At 39.0% G+C, this 19,235-nt stretch overlaps 2 protein-coding genes across 2 annotated transcripts; one reads left to right on the top strand and one right to left on the bottom strand.

Annotated features, from left to right (window-relative positions):
- Positions 1–944: 944 nt before the first annotated feature.
- On the bottom strand, positions 945–7,803 carry LOC131776980 (calponin homology domain-containing protein DDB_G0272472). Its single transcript, XM_059093194.2, has 6 exons — positions 5,616–7,803; positions 5,186–5,374; positions 4,453–4,629; positions 3,116–3,236; positions 2,628–2,737; positions 945–1,858 (listed from the first exon to the last, which is right to left on the bottom strand). Exons 1-6 carry the CDS (start codon positions 7,722–7,724, stop codon positions 1,541–1,543), a joined length of 3,024 nt encoding a protein of 1,007 aa, XP_058949177.2. The 5' UTR covers positions 7,725–7,803; the 3' UTR covers positions 945–1,540.
- A 58-nt stretch (positions 7,804–7,861) lies between these two features.
- On the top strand, positions 7,862–17,187 carry LOC131776981 (actin-like protein 6A). Its single transcript, XM_059093195.2, has 13 exons — positions 7,862–7,968; positions 8,044–8,120; positions 9,301–9,379; positions 10,269–10,370; positions 10,799–10,899; positions 11,764–12,063; positions 12,490–12,579; positions 12,937–12,998; positions 14,084–14,198; positions 14,714–14,794; positions 15,204–15,299; positions 16,162–16,245; positions 16,396–17,187. Exons 1-13 carry the CDS (start codon positions 7,944–7,946, stop codon positions 16,474–16,476), a joined length of 1,293 nt encoding a protein of 430 aa, XP_058949178.1. The 5' UTR covers positions 7,862–7,943; the 3' UTR covers positions 16,477–17,187.
- Positions 17,188–19,235: the final 2,048 nt, after the last annotated feature.

Raw genomic sequence — 19,235 nt, 5'->3', positions numbered from 1 at the left:
CAGCGCTGTATTGCAGGTATACCTTTGCTCATGCGTAGTCCCGATGTTTTTCTTTACCTCGGCCGTTTTGGTGATATTGCTATTGCAAAATTGAATTGTGAACCGTAAACGCGCTGAAAGAAGCAACCTCCAGTACGTGGGATTCTTCAAAACGTTAATTTCATTCTTACGAGTGATATTTAAGGTAACTTCTCCTTGAAATTTCAGTTCAATATCGAGCACGTAGCTTTTGAGAATATAGAAAACTGAAGACAATGGAAGCATCATCGTCAGTTCATTGAAGTAGGTCAGAATCTTTGGAAAAAGGGTTAACCGTACGCCAAAGGCAGTTGCCATCCTTTCCCTCACTGTAATTCAGTTTGGTTATTTTTACCATAAGCCAACCAACCCCTTCTTTCACCAATAAAAAAGCTTCCCGGTGTCAAACCAAGGTGAGTGGCAGTAACTTTGCAGCAATTTACAAAATCATTGGACATTAAATGGAGCTGTTTGTATTTGATTTCATTGTTTTAACAGCTTTGTATGTATCAATTGCTGTTCAATAGTTTCTGTTTCTTATGATTACTATAGAGTTGTCTGCTAGTCCCTGTCAGTTTCTCACCTTTTCAAAGCAATCGACCGATAGGTCTATTGCAGAGAGCAACTAAAAGGAACAAAAAAAACTCTGGTGGTGAGCAACCTGGGTACGATACATCCAAGAATCAGTTAAAGCATTATCCAATGCAAGACGCTTATTTTCTGTTCAGCGAGGTGTCTCTAAGCAACTGTTACCACTGGATAGATAGAAGGCCCGCTCACCCACTACTCAGAGCCATCTATCTTCATGTTTAAGCACAGAACATTTTCCTTTGGTAAGCAGCCAGTACGGACTGAGAGGCACTATGGCAATGGATATTATTCCGTCACACTAGAGTAAGAGCAATTTATGCCATGCCATATTAATACACGGTTTGCGTTTTTTTTATTGAGCTTAAAATTTTGGATACCTTTTAAGTACAATGAAGCCTCAAATCCCAAACATCCATTCATGGCACACGTGCCTTCAGAGAAACGGAACAGCTAAAAGGAAATATAGCCTGTTTTAACGATTTACAAATACCTGGATACACTTGGACTAATATAAACTCTTTTCGGTCTTTGTTTGTTCTTCAGACGCAAAGCTAATGTTACAATTCCTAAGATGCTTATTGTCATAGGAAAAATTACATCACGCCAATTAACTGTCGGATACTTACGAAAAAAACCGTTTACTGACAAACTCTCTACTATTCTTCGGGACGGTGGCCGAGTGGTATGAGCGTTGAATTTGCTACCTGATGGTCTCGGGATCAAGTCATCCATCCCGCTACGGACTGGATTCGTTCCCGGATGGGCCCTCTTCAACTGTTTGTGCTCCTCATGTTAAACTCCTTGTAAGAACGACTGAGCAGCTCTCAGTAAGTGGAGATCTTTGACAACTTTTTGTCCACTTAGAATGTTCGTTTGATTCCCTTTTTTCATTCATTGGCTCTGAATAAAGAAGCCCTGGAAGGTCGGGCCTCTATTTAGACAAGTCTCTGTATAATCCTGGAACGAACGGGCCCATTTGCTCTTCTGCGTCCTGCGTGCCGTCTTCTTCTGCCTTTGCAGGTCTTCCAAGTCTGATCAATTTTCCAAATGTTCCTTGGCCCCCTGGTGTTGTTCCATCGCAACCAAGTACCCGCTTTCGTGCACTTGTCCTTAGATTGTATGGAGACAAATGCCCCGATTGCGGGGTGTCTTCAACGGGCGACTGTGGATCAGAACTTTGCTGATTCAACGCTACGAAGTCAGTCCCCTCTGGCAATTGATCAGCGTCTTCGTGGGCTGGGTTGAGATACTGCAAAATAAGGAAAACATTAATGAGATTTTAAATAAAGTACCTCCAAAGCAGTTTTCCATCCGAAAAATCAGCCAAAGAGTTTCAAATTTGCCCCATTTTAGTAATTAGTTTTCGTCTCGTCCATCCTAAACAATATTCGTTCTTTTATGGTTCAATCTTCTCATTTTCGTTTTTTTACTATCTTCCTTAGCTAAAAATTTCAGTGTTTGTGATTTTTCCTCACTTTGAAGGCAAGTTTACATGTCACCAAACAACCAATCACAATTTCTTTAGGTTGCGCCTTTAGGTTCACCTCTGTGAGGTGACGAGCTCATCGCGAGTGTCTCTTGTTTCACAAGTTGTCACCCTCGTACAACTGAGGTGAAACTAATCAACGCCTAACATAGAGGACGGCTTCTCTTATTAATCGTGCTGCTAGTGATTGTCAAACCTTCCGCTTGCCGTAAAAAGAAGAAAACAAAAAAAAAATATATATATATATATATATACAAATCGTGTTAGGGATGGTCCAGTAGCGGTAGTTTATAAGAAGAGAGATAACAATTCACTGATTAAAAGTACTCGTCATTAATTTACATACGAAAAAATTGCGGGATAAGAAATTTGGACTTCTTAAATATGTCAACGAGACACCACTCACCCACCCCTCTTGTTGCAACATTTGCTACAAAGCACCGCAAGCTTACTTTTTTAATAGCACTTCTGAAGCTGACCGAAAAGGATTATTATGGAAGGGAAGGAACATGGCTGGCAAATGACCGCTTACCTCTTGAAGTATCCTGCTTGTTTCTTCTGTTAGAGCATCATGGGAAAATCTGCAGCGGCTGCCTTCCCGGCAGGATTTTATTGTGTGAAAAAACTTACATGGAAATGAACGTAAGGCAGGTTAAGGAATCCACACGAAGAAAAATTAAAAAAACACAAAAGGCTAAAACGATATAAAACAACATCAACAAGTTTGACGAAACTGCTTCTCCTCAGCATAAATTTTAAGTTTTCTCACTTTTCCTACGTCTAAAGAGTACAAAATGAAGCACTGTTTTTTACAGTTTTAACCTTTTAACACCAGAAAATTGAGAAAATTTCAATGCTCTATTGCCAGAACTGAACACAGTCACCTTTCGTTTCTTAAATTCGCGTTCGTCTCTTTCTTCCTTCCTTTTTTCAGTGCCCGTTTCGCGTTAGATATAAATTCTAATTATAACATTCTCTTGAATTTCAAAGGAAGGAGGTAGTAACTTTTGAAAAGGATATTGTGCATAAAAGCACAGTCATCTCCCAACTGGCAATTGTCAGCGGAAAGCACGTAGAACCTACAGATCGCCTTCTTCTTCACCAGAGCTGATCTGTCATGACGGAAAGAGCACTCACTGCCCTTTAGGGTAAAAAAAATAAAACAAAACGGAACATGAGATTGTCTTATTGTTCAACGCCTATGCATTATGCAAATCGCATTGTACGACAATGCGCTTTGTGGATATCAGACTGCTAAGCCTCCTGCTAATCGGGATTTTTAAACACTTTTTTCATTCGCTTTGGCCCTGAAAAGCCCCATTGGGGGAATAGTCTATTAAGTATGCATAAATAGACACACAGTACATATAAAGTATCGTCATTCTTTCGAATTATTGTTCTCAAACGAGGGCAGTGTTCACGCTCTTTCGAAGTCAGAAAATTCTACGACTTTTCAGTTTTCACGGGGCTGTAATAGCCCTGGATCAACAGCAACCTGACTAAACAATTTTTTCGCAACGCAAGGTAGAAAAAACGATCAACCCATTTGGTCAATGCAACCTTTTAAGATAGGAATGTATCGTAACAATTTTAATCCGTTATGATTTGAGCGTTTTTTTCCCCCAAATTTTATTTTGTGGACAAAGTAATCAGTATTTCATCGAATTTCTCAAAAGCGGGGCAATGAACGTTTACAATCTTAATAAGATACATGAAAAAATTACTCAGTTCTGATTGGTTAAGATAAATGCAGTTTTCAGGTAATTCAATGCAGAAGAGAGTTAATTCAGTGCAAAGAAGTAACAAACCAGACTGAACAATTCCTTGAACTGTTTAGCCGGACTTTGAACTTTTTTGCGCCCTAAAGATGTGAAAATACCATTGTATATTATTGTTTTGACCGTACGCAGTTGTTTTGACCGAACACACAATGTCACTTGCAGGGTTTGAATAAATTATTTTTGCACTTAATGCGTGCGCTTTGCTACTGCATAGTTATGATAAGCTATCTCGTATTTTTTCATGTAGATTATTAATAAATTATTATTAGTCTAAAAATTTTATTTAACGGTCAATTCCTTAATTCTCATTCAGAGGTTAACCCTGTGACCGCTGATAGTGACTGGCATCTAATTTCTCATCAAAATATCACTCCTGAATCAAACATCAAGGTTAGGAGAATGAAGGAAATGATCAGCAACTAAAGAACCTATTGCTTGTTAAAAACATTCTCCTTGTCAGCACCTTGGGACATGTATACGGAACAGTATGGAGAATTTGCATACTGATGTTAGGATTTAAAGGGTTAAGTATGAGAATTACTAACACCAGCTATTGTTGTGCACCTCTCACTGTACCTTCCTGCATTTTCCTTGAATGTAAAATGAGCAGATTGGTCTGAGGAGCTCTTTATAAACTGGTTTTGTTCGAGGTGGCGGTTCTCCACTCCGTTTTCTCTCCAAAGCTTCCGCTGTTCTTTTTGCTTTCTTTAACTTCTTTGCGTGTTGTCCACCTCGAGTCTTACGTTTCAACAGCTGTCAAATAGTTGGATCGATATATCCATTAGCAATCAGTACAGTCAATAAATAACTTAATCACTGTGTAGATGAATAGGTAAATTTATAAGTGAAAGAGTAAATCAATTATAAACAACCACAAAAGCCAGTAAGTCACGTTATTTCAAAAGCGTATATTTTTACATAAAACCTACAGCAAATTGGAAAATTAACAGTATACCATGATAAAATAAACTTTGCATTCGACAAGTCTCAAGTTTTCTCTTTTTGGTACGTTACCTTATTTTACAAAACTATATGAAAGTTTCGGTTTTTTTTTTATTATTTTCATATTTCTTAAGTTTTTTTTGGGCGAGAAATTGGCGCGCGGCCAGCCGAGATTCATCTTCCCGCGCATACTCGATGTTTGACTACCGTATTGTGCTGACCAGCTTTAGGGGATCTTTAATCTTTAATCTTTAATCTTTAATCACAGTTCGTAATTATACATCGAACAAATGTACAAACATGGTTGACAGGACGGTAGTAGGGGGAAACTAAATTCCCATGCTAAGACAAGGATAAGGATACAAACCTTTTCACTGGCTGCCACTGTAAGATCCACAGAATAAGAAGACACCATCGATAACAGTGATCCAGGTTCCGCTGATTTTTCCCGGGGTGGATTGTTCACTGGTAATGTCTTGATCTCAGAATGTTTCTCTGGAGTATCCGTCGATTTATGTCCTGAGACTGGCCCACATTTCTTTTTCTCTAAAAGTCTCTATAAAAGTAAACACATTCAACAAAATTCACGCAGAGACTTGACCAGGGAAAATAAGAGGGGATCCTGGGAACAAGCTTTGAGACAAAAGATTTATGTGCTTCAAGGTTTCTTTGCTATTGGTAAGTAATAAGAGACATTTCATCTTTTCTGCCACAGTGGTTGCTTTTTCTGACCGCTACTGAATAATTCTAACAGTGCTCTATTCCAAACAAAAAGAGTGTTTTCTTTTGATACAAACCTGGTTTTGTCTCTTAGCCCTCTTCTTTTTGCGAAACTTCTTTTTTCGATTCCTCGCTGTTCGTTTATTATCCTTCTGCCTGCCCCTTGAGTATTTCACCCTTTGTCCAATCGTAGTATCTTGATGAAATGATATTCCGCCAGTATCTCCTTCATTGTCAGAGTCAAGATCCATATCCTCAGCTTCATAATCACTTTTCACCTTACTCTCTTCTCCATCGGAATCATTCTCATCAATAAGAAAGTTATCATATTCTTCTTCATCCTCGTCTGATGTTGACTCCACCATCACAAGCTCAGCGTACTCGTCCCCGCCGTCATCTGCTACACTGTCTCCTTTATCAACAGACTTAGTATTATCATTGCCGTCGTCATCATCATCTTTATCGTAGTCGTCATCGCCGTTTTCTTGGTCGTCGTTATCATTAGCATTATGATCACTATTGATACTGTCAATAGAGCCAGTGCAATCTTTCTTAACATCAGCACTCTCGTTGAAAACACCAGTGTCATGGTTACCTGCATCAGAATTCTCTATACAACACTCCTCAGCGTTTCTATCTATACCCTTAGCACAGCTCTCCCTAGTTCTTCCCGTAACCTCCTTGTCCCCATGAATGATTTCTGTAAGTTGGCTTTTCTCGTCACTGGAAAGTTGATTTTGATGGGAATTTTCATTCTGTTTGATCTTCTCACTGTGCTCTTCATCTGACATATTAAGCTTTTCAGAGCTTTGTTTTGCCATGGAACTTCCTGTAGCTTTTGGCAGATCACTTGACAGCTCCTCTTGTTTTTTAGTGCTAGAGCTTTGAGGACTTTTAAGCTGAGCTAGAATAGAACCAGGCCTTAACGGCTCAAGAACTCTCGTTGTACTCCCATCAGTGTTTTTGCTGATGTGCTTCTCTTTCAGGTCTCTAACTAAGTCTTTGTCCAATGTCTGATAATCACTGAAATACTCACCCTGATTTTCACTCAAATTGGTGTCTTCAGAGCTGAGTGCTTCGGATTCCTCTAATGGAATATTCCCTTTAAATTCATCGTTCGACTTTGCCTTGATCGACTCCTGCATGGGTCCAGTGGGTGTTTCCTCAGACCTCTTATCCACAATCTCCTTAGGATTTGTGCTGTCTTTTTCCAGTAAGGCCATAGTGTTAAAGGATCTATTTCCACCAAAATCAGAGTTTTCATCCGTGTTATTCTTATCGTCTTGCGGTACATTATTGTCAATGAAACTTACAAGAACCTGTGTTTCTTGACATTTTTTGGGTACAATTTCAGAGCCTGACACTTCTCTTTGATGAGAGGAAACTTCCCCAGGTATGTCCTTCGATCCATGTGTAGGTGTCACCAAGTCATGCTTGCCTGTGGCCAGCTGATTGTTACTTGGATCATCTTTACAGGACTGATCAATCTTATTCTGGGTTCTCTCTAGCAGACACGCTTCAACGACAGATTTTCCATCCTTGCTCTGTTCTGAAAGTACTCCCGATTCAACGTTGTTTTCATCATTCGCAGTAAACCCTTGGGGAGGTCTCTTTCTGATCTGAGGGGCTGGTATTGTAACTAGAGTTCCTCCCTTCATCACTTTTTTGACCCTAGGTTTTGGTTTAAGTAGAGGAGGCACCACAATGTCCCGAACACTTGCCTGATTTTGTGCAGCAGTAGTATCAATACTCACATCTATACTTTTTGCTCCACTGGCTCCACGTTTAACACTTGAGTCACATCCTTTAATTTCTTTGATTCCATCTTCTTTCTTCTCTGTGTTTTCGCTGTTGATGTCCCGTGTTAGCGAATCAAAAGAAATGATTTTCCTTCGATGAGCAGTTCCTTGGAGAGAGGTACTTTCTTCGAATACCACACTTTGACCAACGCCTCCCTTGTTTGCTGCTATCTTTGCTCGATTCACTTGCTGCACGAATTCAGGAATCATCAAATAATTTGTTCGCAGAAACTCGTCTACAGTTGGTCTGGCGGTGGCTGAATACAAGGGTGACATGCAGTGACAATTACTCGGAGAATTTGAACTAGAAGGAACAGGTTGGGGCCATGGCTCTTCACTCAGAGGAGGTGGCGATGGAGCTTTGGAGAAAAGATCTTTTAGCGACATTTTACGGATTGAAAATCTCTAATATCGTGGAATATTTAGGTGCAAAATAACGTACGATTATCGTTCACTTCGTCCACCATCTTTGATTTTAACGCTGACCAGTAACGAACGAGTACTCGCACACGTGCTTGATTGTTAGTTTCTTGACCAGTTCCTATTCTAAAGTGGATCAATAACAAACTTTACTGGTTTTTCTTCAAACTTAAACTATAGATTAAAATGAGTGGCGGAGTTTACGGAGGAGGTAATGTTTGTAATATTTTGGACTAATTCTTGCATATTTCAATTTTGCTGGTCTGAGAAAAACTTTCGTTTTCAGACGAAGTTGGCGCGATCGTGTTCGACATTGGCGCCCATTCAGTTCGGGCCGGTTATGCTGGTGAAGATTGTCCCAAGGTAACATAATTTTTGAGTTATAGTCAGAATTCTAGCGACTATTTTCCCTGGTTTGCCGAGAATATGCAGCAATTAATTTCATATTATAAGCTATCCATGGAGTAACTTAGCTTTGTAGATGTGTGATCGCAAGTTTGTACTTGATAAATGTTCATTAATAAGGTTACAATTCCAGATATGATCGTCATGTTTCTTCTCTTTACAACGATCACATATATAAAGGAGTAATCAGGTGATGAGAATAACCAAACCTATCAACCAGAGTGTTATCTTGATGCAACATCAAATTCTCTCAACCGACACACAAAGGAAAGTGTTAATTATATAAGAGAGAATTGGCAATTAGATCTTGGGATTTGAATCATAGATTGTGTTGTATCTACCGTTTGATTTGATACTTTACTTAATTGGTTCTTTGTCTTCTCAACAGTTTGATTACTGTACTTCCTGGAATAAGTGCTCTCCCTTTCATAAGTGCTCTCCCCCATATAAGTGCCCATCCCTCAGGTCACAACATCAAACACGCACCTCCTCAAATAAGTGCTCTTCCTCCCTCACCTCACCTAGTAGGGATACAAGGAAATTCTCTTTCTTTGAGACCCAGGGGCCATCAGGCAATTTCTAGTCATCAACTGACAGCCCTGAGTCTCTGAGAATGGGAAACCCATTTCTATTGCCACTTTATTTATAACTTTTTAAGCCTCAACTGGAGCAGAATCAGTTCAAGGTAGTAATTTCTTAGCAAGTGTCCCTCCTTCCCACTAATTAAGTGCCCTCTTTCCGGTAAATGCCCCCTCCTTTCAGCCAAAATTTTAAATAAGTGCCTAGGTGCTTGTTCAAGGAAACACTGTATTAAAGAAATAAAAAATGTGCTCAATGCATTGTTGAGTTACTTAAGCATGTGGGATTTTTTAAGAACAAAAGAGAAGTGTGGAGAAGCATGAGCCTAAGGTGAGTGCTTCTTGCACTTCTCGAGTTTTCTTAAAAATTACCAGGTGCTTATATAACTCAACAGTGCTCAAGGAACAAGTTTTTTATTTCTTGTAAAAAATGTATCACAAATTGCGCATGCTCATAACGATGTTTTAACTATTTTAGTTAGCAACATGTATGTGTACATAACACACTAAGAAAGAGTGTCATTTTGATTTTCCAATGTCTTCTTTTCTTTTTGTTAAAGTATGACATCCCAACACATGTAGGAACCTTAGAAGAGGAAGTCAAAGATGAAATTATGGAAACTGATGCTCCTCCTGAAGGTATTTATTAACCCTTTAACTTCCAGAAGTGATTAACATGTAACTTCTCCCTATAATATCCATACATTATCCAGCAAACAGGTAGCGAGAATACTCAAACTCATCAGTTACAAGATATTACCTGGATCAAACACCAAAATCTTGTAACCAATTTACAAGGAAATGTGTAGCAGCCATAGGGGAGAAAAAACAATCAGATCTTGAGAGTTAAAGGGTTAATAATTATTATTATCACTTAGTTGGGTATTGTGGCACATTTTGTGTGCTTAATGAAAATTTTGGTTGTTCACACGCTGGCATGATAGTTCAGACTGTTTTTGTCTCTATATTTTTTCCAGTTTCTCAATGCCCTCCAAAGTGATAATAATATTATTACAGTCTTTGTTCTTGGGTATAAAATGTTCAAGGCCCTTCTCAGAGTCATTTTAATCCTCACCTAGCAGCTCAGGCTGAAATTACTCAGAGTCAGGCCCAAAACATGTTTATGCCCGTTAATGTACTGTAAACTCTATGGTTTTATCAACTTAAGTTAAAAAACAACATTGTGCTGTAAATAAACCTAATGTCAATTAAAACTGGTCTGCATTATTTATAACATTGTGACTATTATGAAAACAAATGTATCTGCAAATAATTTTACTCAAAAAAATTTATGTTATGTTGGGGCACAGGCTAGTCTGAGGTGGGGGAAAAAGTGTGCTCTCTGTCCAGAGATACATATCTTGGACAGACGCATACTTTGGGCTGTTCCAAGACCTCAGTCAATTTTTCCCAATACAAACCAACCAGCCAGAAACTCTCTTTCCAAAATTTTCTCCTCTTCAATTGTGGTTGTATCTTTTGTTAAAGTTTACTTTAATTTGTTTTATTTCTGTTACTCTCCTTGCAGAGAAGCCAAAACTTCCAGAGAAAAAATACTACATCGACACCAATTACATTCATCTTCCTAAAGAGAACATGGAAATTATTAATCCAGTTAAGGATGGAATGAGTAAGTATAAAGAAGAGACGGTAGTTTTACACAATAGTCCATCTTACAGTTGGATGCTTAGTTGCCAAGCCTTTGAACAGAAGTGAGACTAAGGGTGACCTTGTAACAATATATGATACAAATATTGCTGCTTTTAAAATAAGTTACTTTGTTATCATGCTTACTGGATACTGGTCTCTAACACAACAAGGTCACCTTCAGCCTCACTCCAAATTAAAGGCTTGGCAACTAAGTACACAACTGTAAAATGGCCTCTTGAGAAAATCACCAATGTGGGTAATTTTTGGCCCTGTTGTTGATATCTGTCTGATATGAGCTAGCTTGAAGGTGGGATTTTAAGAGCTTCTGTTTGGGTCACCTCATGAATGTTTTCTGTTTATTTATTTATGTATTTTTTTGTTTTTAATTGATTATTTTGTCAACTGCAGTTGAAGATTGGGATACATTTGAGAAACTGCTGGACTATATGTATGCAAAAGACATCAAGTCTGAATCAGCTCTTCACCCTGTGGTTATGTCAGAAGCTTCTGTAAGTCAGATTGCTGTGTACATTTTGGTATTGGTGATATATGTATGTACCAAATGGTTTTGGTTGTAAAAACTGAAGTCACTTTGTACATGAAGTTAAGGGATTCATTGACAAAGTACTGTTTTAATTAAGACCTTAAGGGTTGGGGGGTGGCTTCTAAATTTTTAGGGCTTTTAGAGAGTGGAGGCTTATCTATGATGGAGTGGTGGGGGTAGACTCATCGGTGTAATAAGCAAGCTGGAAGATTCCCATTGAGGAGTTCTAATAAAGATATTGTGTTATTGAGGGCTCAATTTGCAACTTGTTTTATATGATGTGAATTGTCTCTCAGATTAAATGACGTCCATAGAAGGAGTGCATTTCTTTTTATTGAAACCTCTCATTTTAAATGGAACCTACACTTATTATCCAACTACATGTAAACTAAGTAGCGTACAAACAACCTGTGAGTTTAGTACAAATATCATGCGATATTTGGACTGTTGGTTATTTTTTAGAGTGAAATATCCTGAGTATTTAACCGTCAGCTGCGTATGGAACGCTTCTCTATCTTCTTTGCTTTTCCTGCCTTTTAAGAAATGGGCATTATATCAAGCAGTTGAATTATAAATAACATATCAGATGTTTTGGGGGGTGAGGGTGTGGTTAGGTTTGTAAGAGAGGGAGTGGCTGAACAGGGCACTGACAGTATATCATACCCTTGGATTATTCCACCAATTTGTTCAGAGTTACTATAAAAGCAGTCATTTATTGTTTGCATTTCAGTTGTTAACTCTACATAAGAAAAAGTTACCAAATTGTAATGTTTAACTTCAGTACTATACCAACATTATTTCTTCCTGGCTTCATTTTTTTTTTTCTCAGTGGAATGTACGTGCAAAGAGAGAGAAACTTACAGAACTGATGTTTGAAAAATATAATATCCCAGCATTCTTTCTGTGCAAAAGTGCAGTGCTCACAGCATTTGCAAATGGTAGATCCACTGGACTAGTTATAGATTCTGGAGCAACACAGACCAGTGCTGTGCCTGTTCATGATGGATATGTCCTTCAACAAGCAATTGTCAAGTCTCCCTTAGCTGGGGACTTCATCACTGCTCAGTGTCGACAAATGTTTGAAGAACAGAATATTGAAATTGTCCCGCCTTACCTCATTGCTAGTAAGGTAAAGGAGTAACTTAGTTAATTATGGAGCTTTACGTGACTAGAAGGCTTTTTATTTTGAGGGCAAAAGTCAGGTGTTATAATAAAAGCCAGTGGTTACAGGCAGTCTACACCCACTCATGAGATTTCTCACTGGAGTTTGTTTAGCCTGCAAGCAAGCTCTGGTGTTTGTGTTTCACCTTACAACACAGACACCTTTTACACCATTTGAAGGCACTTATGGAAAAACCCCTTAAAGGTTTTGGAGGTCATTCAAAATTTTTTTCCTCTTTGGTAATGAGAACAACTTCCAAATGCTGCAAATTTCAATAAAATAGAATTTTGTTTGAGGTATTTGTTAGTACAGTTGAATAAAAACTCCTTTTATTCTAGCAACCAAGTATGTTTAATTATTTTATGGGATATGCTCTTTCTGATGTTTATTTAGGAAGCCTCCAAAGAAGGTGGGCCTGCTATTTTCACCAAGAAGAACAATATTCCACCACTTACGAAATCATTTCACAGACACATGGTTACTGTAAGTGGTAGATATTATTTAAGTATATGAAAATTTATACTAATGTGATGACAGTAACCCATTATATTAACAATGATAAGACAGAAATTCTCAGTTAGTGCGTTTTCTGGCCTCAACGCTCTTTACATTGATATGATTTATGGAATTATTAAGGTAATCTTTAGTCCCAGCTGACATTTTAAAAACAGCATTGTTCACTCTAAATACTTCGAAAATGTAAAGAAAAAGGACATATGGAAGTATTTTTTGAGTAAAAATTTTAAAAGTTTGTTTAGATTTAGCATTTAGCTCTATGCGGTTGAAAGGAGTGGTTGCTGTAATCCATGCGTATAAATTCATTTTTAATTTTCTTCCCAGGAAACCTTACAAGATTTCCAGGCGAGTGTGCTCCAAGTATCCGATGGTCCCTATGATGAAAGGTGAACCTTCTATGTCACTAAACAATTATGAGTTCCTTCGTTGTTTCGTTCCCACGTTGCTTCATTCTTTTCGTTGCTTCGTTGCTTCGTTGCTTCGTTGCTTCGTTGCTTCGTTGCTTCGTTGCTTCGTTGCTTCGTTGCTTCGTTGCTTCGTTGCTTCGTTGCTTCGTTGTTTCGTTGCTTCGTTGCTTCGTTGCTTCGTGGCTTCGTGGCCTCCTTGCTACGTTGCTTCGTTCCTCCGTTCCTCCGTTCCTCCGTTCCTCCGTTCCTCCGTTCCTCCGTTCCTCCGTTCCTCCGTTCCTCCGTTCCTCCGTTCCTCCGTTCCTCCGTTCCTCCGTTCCTCCGTTCCTCCGTTCCTCCGTTCCTCCGTTCCTCCGTTCCTCCGTTCCTCCGTTCCTCCGTTCCTCCGTTCCTCCGTTCCTCCGTTCCTCCGTTCCTCCGTTCCTCCGTTCCTCCGTTCCTCCGTTCCTCCGTTCCTCCGTTCCACCGTTCCACCGTTCCACCGTTCCACCGTTCCACCGTTCCACCGTTCCTCCGTTCCTCCGTTCCTCCGTTCCTCCGTTCCTCCGTTCCTCCGTTCCTCCGTTCCTCCGTTCCTCCGTTCCTCCGTTCCTCCGTTCCTCCGTTTCTTTGTTCCTGCCTTCCTGCCTTCCGTTGTCCATTCGTTCCAGTTCGTTCGATTGTAAGTTCGCTCGTCCGTTTGTTCGTTCGTCCGTCTGGTCGTCTATCGTTCGTGGTTCGTCCTTCGTTCGTTCAATTGTCTGTTCGGCCGTTGGTCCGTTTCCTTCATCCATTTGTTTCTTTCGTCCATTTGGTCCCTTGTTTCTTCTACCCTCCGATTCATCCGTTTGTTTCTTTGTTCTCTCTCTCTTTTTCATCTTCTCGTCCCTTTGTTCCAACTTTTTCCCACTCTCTTTAGTTCTATAGTTCACTCTTTCCTCGAATCCTCCGTGCAAAAGTATAAATGAAATTTTTTTTGTTGTCTCTAAATTCGTTTTAGAGTATATCACATTTTATTTGATATTTTTATTTTCTTAAAATCTAAATCAATTAATTTGTTTGTTTGTTTATTTACCACTTAAAAGCATTCTTGGCAATATTCCTGGAGTGGTTTACGAATTTCCAAATGGTTATAACAACACATTTGGTGTGGAGAGATTTAAGATTTGTGAAGGACTCTTTGATCCCTCAAATGTCAAGGTTAGTTCTTCTGCTGTTCCTTAACGATAAGCCAGATGAACAAAACTTACTACTGTAGAAACCTCTGAAGTATAAATCGGGTGAGCGTCGATTTCCGTACACAAAATCTGCGCAACTTCCCACATTTAGTCAGTGCTTCAGTTTAATTGGGGGTACTGTCGTCACTATGGTGAATCGAGAAAATGTTTGGCTACTAAAGCTGCCGCGACAGTCGCCTATTTGTCCATCTGACTCTGGAGAATATTAAGAATTTTAAGCCCCGGAGTTTCCATGGGAACTTCCAAGAATAATTGCCTCCACTTTTTTGTATTTGAAAAAGAGGTGGAGACAATTATGAGAATCGTCGATTCAGTTAAAAATGGGTGAGAGGTGTTCGTATCGTTAGATTCAATTGTATTGCCTCACTATCTCAAGAGACGTGAAAGACAGTCATAGGAGAGCTTTCTTTGAACCTGCCAGCAAGTATGTATAGACGCAGTTAATGAAATTGTAATTTTATCATTATGCTTCTTCAGGGTATTGAGGGAAGCACAGCTATTGGTGTCACACAAGTGGTCACCACAAGTGTAGGAATGACAGACATAGATATAAGAGCTGTAAGTGTTTCGAACGGTTTGATTATTTATAAGTCGTTATTCTAACAGAGTGAAAGGCGTGGAAATGCAAGTTAAACTGTACCTGTAGGTTAGTCATAGATAAAGTGTATAAGCACGTAAACAAGCGCACTAGAGATAGGGACGCACAGTCAATCGACAGTTCACTTCATTGCAAAAGCTTGCAATGTAGCATTTGAATCGTGGGGATGTTAGTTCCCTTTGTAGTATGCACTTCTCTTGATTTCAGTTTCCCCTCAATAACACGAAGAATTATGACTGATTTGTGTAGAGATATATCCACCCACAACAGGGAGAACACGCGTTTTAAAAGCTACAGGTTGATTTGTAATTTATCAAGCTTCTTTGTTTTACATGAAATTGAACGTAATGTACCTTTTGTTTTGACCAGGGTTTGTTTGGATCTGTTATCGTCACGGGCGGAAATACTCTGTTACAAGGTTTTAATGAAAGACTGAATCGAGAGCTTCTTTCTAAAACACCACCAGTGAGTATCAAACAGTCAGTCATGAGTTCTGTAATTAAGTAGCTCTACTTTTGCTGAACGGATTTGTTCAACATCCTGATGTAACTTTACTTGCACCTGATGTTTTCTACCGTCAACTCGCTCTCAGGGCATCACCCAATTTGCAGGGAAAAGGAGTCACTCAAAGAGGTGGTCAGTTTAAAGAATTCGTCAGAAAGACGAAAACCGCATGGAACTATGAGTCTATTGCTCGTGAAAAATTAGAAATTGTAATAAAAGTAATAATGATGATAGTGATTATAATGATGATGGTCATCATCTTCATTATCATTGAAATGATAATCAAATTGCTAATAATAATTGAATAGCATAAGGTTTGAGAATAGTGAGAAACGATAATAAAAATACAAATGATAGAATTGATAATCATTATCCTAATAATCATATTGTTAATTATAATGGAATGGCATAAGTCAAACTTAAACACTTTTCCCTTCCTAAGCCTGCACATGTAATCAGTTCATTCAAACAAAGCCTCAAAGTTGTCGTAAAAGCCAAGATGTTAGATCGTTCTGTTACATGTTTTGAATTGTTTTAGTCTTCAAGAACATCAATGTTTTTTAAAGAGAAAGGAATCCACGAGTTTCTGGCCACAAAATGACGGCATTCCACCGCGAAAAATCGTTTAAAAGATAGCTTGTCGTTTTTAAAGGAGTGATCATCAAGAGAGAGCCCGTTACACTTCCATCTTGACATATGTATGTTAGTTGTTCGATTGATTGTCCTTGGTAACGAGGAAGGAGAAAATTTAATCTTTCCTCACGACTTTACTTCGATGTATGCCATTTATAAAACCTTTTGATTATTGTTTTGTCTTCTCTAGAGCATGAGATTAAAGCTGATATCTAGTGCGCCCACGGAAAGACGATTTAACCCATGGATAGGCGGTTCTATTCTCGCATCACTGGTAAATAATGATAAAGCAAACTTTGAGCTTATGTGTTCGTTATTGAGGATACAAATACTCTTTTCGCTCTAGATACTAATCTGAATGACATATATATTGGAAGAAACTTCTTTTACCAAATTTCCTCCTTTTTATTTCTTTTTTTTCCAGGGCTCATTTCAGCAAATGTGGATATCAAAACAAGAGTACGAAGACCAAGGAAAGGGATGTGTCGAAAGAAAATGTCCTTGACGACTTCGTCTTTGGCAGCAACTGTAGTGTATATTTAATGTATCATAATAGATTTCGCCAGATCACCGTAAAGCTCTTTTTGTAACGTTTTTATATTTCAGAATAGCGTATGAACAATACTTGAGGTTGTTTTTCGAACCAGGGGTAAACTGAGCAACTAAACAGATTGACTAACTGTGACGTTTTCCGAGCACAGTTAACAGCAATAGACATGAAATCTCAACACGATTGACGACGAATGCTGTCACGTTTTCTTAACCAAAGAAAAAACCCACAACTCAAGGTTGTAAAATGTCTCTCAAGTAAATCAACAAAATATGAGTTATTAGCGTGCGTGTTTTCCATCGGACTCAGTACTGCTGTATAATGTAGGAATTTCATTCGCTTGACGCTGAAGTTTTGAAATAATCGTTACCGGCTGCTTTACAGACCATACGTTCATTTAATGAGTGAGTGCCATAGGTTTATACATGACGCAATCATGCACGTACGCGTGAAAGGGCAGAATGAACCTTATTTGATAAAACGATATTCGTCCGCATAATATCGTCATCTCTTTTCAGTATTGCAAATGATAATCACTGTTGTGATTTACATGGTAAGCAAAATTATACAGGCATTTTGATTGGTTCTACTCATGATCTATTGGAACATAGATGACGTCACCATTAACGCCATTTGGCTTTTTTCATCATAAAAGAACGAATTGATTCCATGTTTCCGTGGGTCCTTACGATAATAGATCACAGAAGGTGTCAAAATGTGTCAAGAACAAAAGTAACACGCTTAGGTGACATTTAATATCATCTGTGATCAATAAGTAGACAGGCGCATTGCAAAATGGAATTTATTAGATAAATTGATAGGGATTTTCAAAGTATGGAGCATTGTTACCCTGGATGCGTTTGCTCGGCCTCTCTTTACTGAAGAAAAAGATACAGTAGGTCGGCAGCTCGTCTCGTCGCTTCGATATCTATCTTCCTGTGGTTCTTTCCTTGTTTGGCGTTCAATTGACTGGTACCAATTCCTTTCTTACTCCTCTATACTTTTATGTTACAAGTGCCGTTCTGTTCTAGGGCTGTGTCGTGCCGATTGAAAATTTGGTCCCGCGCTCCGTGAACAGTCAACTGTGAATCTGCACCTAAAACTCAATTTGTGACAAACCTGTCTCTACAAAGTGTACGTTCTCAACGTCATGAAAAAAATGTTCTGTGTAACGCTTATTCAGCGTATCTGTTTATAAATATCACATAAACTATTCCGTTAGAGTCCATAATCAGGCTAAGCCGCGGGCGTAGTCTAAACAGAGAAAGTAAATCCATTTCACCTTTTACATCAGTTTGCATATTCTCCATACTATTCTCTATACATATCCTAAGGTGCTGACGAGGAGAATTTGCTCAACAATCAATTTTTCAAGGAGAAATTAGACGCTAATCACCCTGAGGGGTCAAAGGGTAAGGTACGAGTTAGTGCATAAATGGTGAATTCCTATTGGCCTTTTGAGTTCAACGTGCGGTTTAACGGTATCAACAGATTTACAAGAGAGTTGTGATATGTTTGATGGGCACCGCCACTCATTATTCATCGCCCACGGGAGCATGGTGGTGGGGGAAAGGGACATTTTGTCGGAGGATTTTGAGGGGGGGATCACACGGTTTTAGGGGAAATGAAGGGGGGAAGAGCATAGAGAGGGGACTGTTGACGGCCAATTCAGATCCTAGGCAAGGAATCGAGGAAAATTGTAATACGACACAACCAAAACGATTCTCCGATTTCCTCCTCCCCACCCCCAGGCGGTAAGTAATGACCATTACCTCGCAATGATTCTTCTGTTCTGGTGACAAAGGCCTTGCCACCTTGAACTTCAGTACAGGTTCAAAATGTGAAAGCAGCATGTGACCTGCCCTGAAGGAGCACCTGGTGCTCAGATGGTGGAGCATTTGACCGCGAAACTGAAATGAAGTCGGGGACTTTTAACGACGAAATTATGGCATCGAGCCACGGTACCTGTAAACGTAATTGTGTTCAGTCTTCTTTCTCCATTAGCAAACCGTTAAAAAAAATCACGACGATTTCGGTTCCTTTACCATCGGGCTTTTGTAAGAAACTTCTCCTGAACTTACTAAAGTATCACCCCGTTTCCACTGATATCAAATTGACTAATTATGATGAGAGCTCTACCTGAAAAATTGAATATAATTTTCCAGAATTCATGTATTATAGATATGAATACTAGTTATCAATGTGTCTGTCACAGGTGTTGTCATTAGAAGAGACACACAGTAAGCAAGAACCAAACAAAAAGAGGAAAGTTGGGTCGGTTCGGTTAATCCCGTTTTAACTCAGTTTTAAACCCGACCTTTCTACATTTGCATTTTTTTCACTGTACGCTTTGGTAACTAGCTGTACATGTTGAACAGACTAGTCTTAATCTAGTTTAAACCCAAGCGCTCATCATATTGTTTTATGGCAAAAAAGGTGTTTGTATTAATGCATAATGCCTAGATCGGATGTAAATACATTTACTACCGAAACTTCAAGACCAATCACTGCCCGCAACTCCTCACTTCCAACTGAGTTTGCTCGGCAGAGTTTCGCGAGTCAGAGGTTTGTTGCAGACTCTATCACTAATAAAAAGGACATTATCTATGGATAGAGATATAAATTTTTATTTCAGTGATTTCGAGAACACATTTAGCAACTACAAGCCAGGTTATTTCAGTGATTTCGAGAACACGTTTAGCAACTACAAGCCA

The sequence above is a fragment of the Pocillopora verrucosa genome, chromosome 3 (genome assembly GCF_036669915.1).
Source record: "Pocillopora verrucosa isolate sample1 chromosome 3, ASM3666991v2, whole genome shotgun sequence".
Taxonomy (NCBI): domain Eukaryota; kingdom Metazoa; phylum Cnidaria; class Anthozoa; order Scleractinia; family Pocilloporidae; genus Pocillopora; species Pocillopora verrucosa.
The sequence above is the reverse complement of the archived record's forward strand: the minus strand, read 5'-3'. Positions and strand labels throughout refer to the sequence as shown.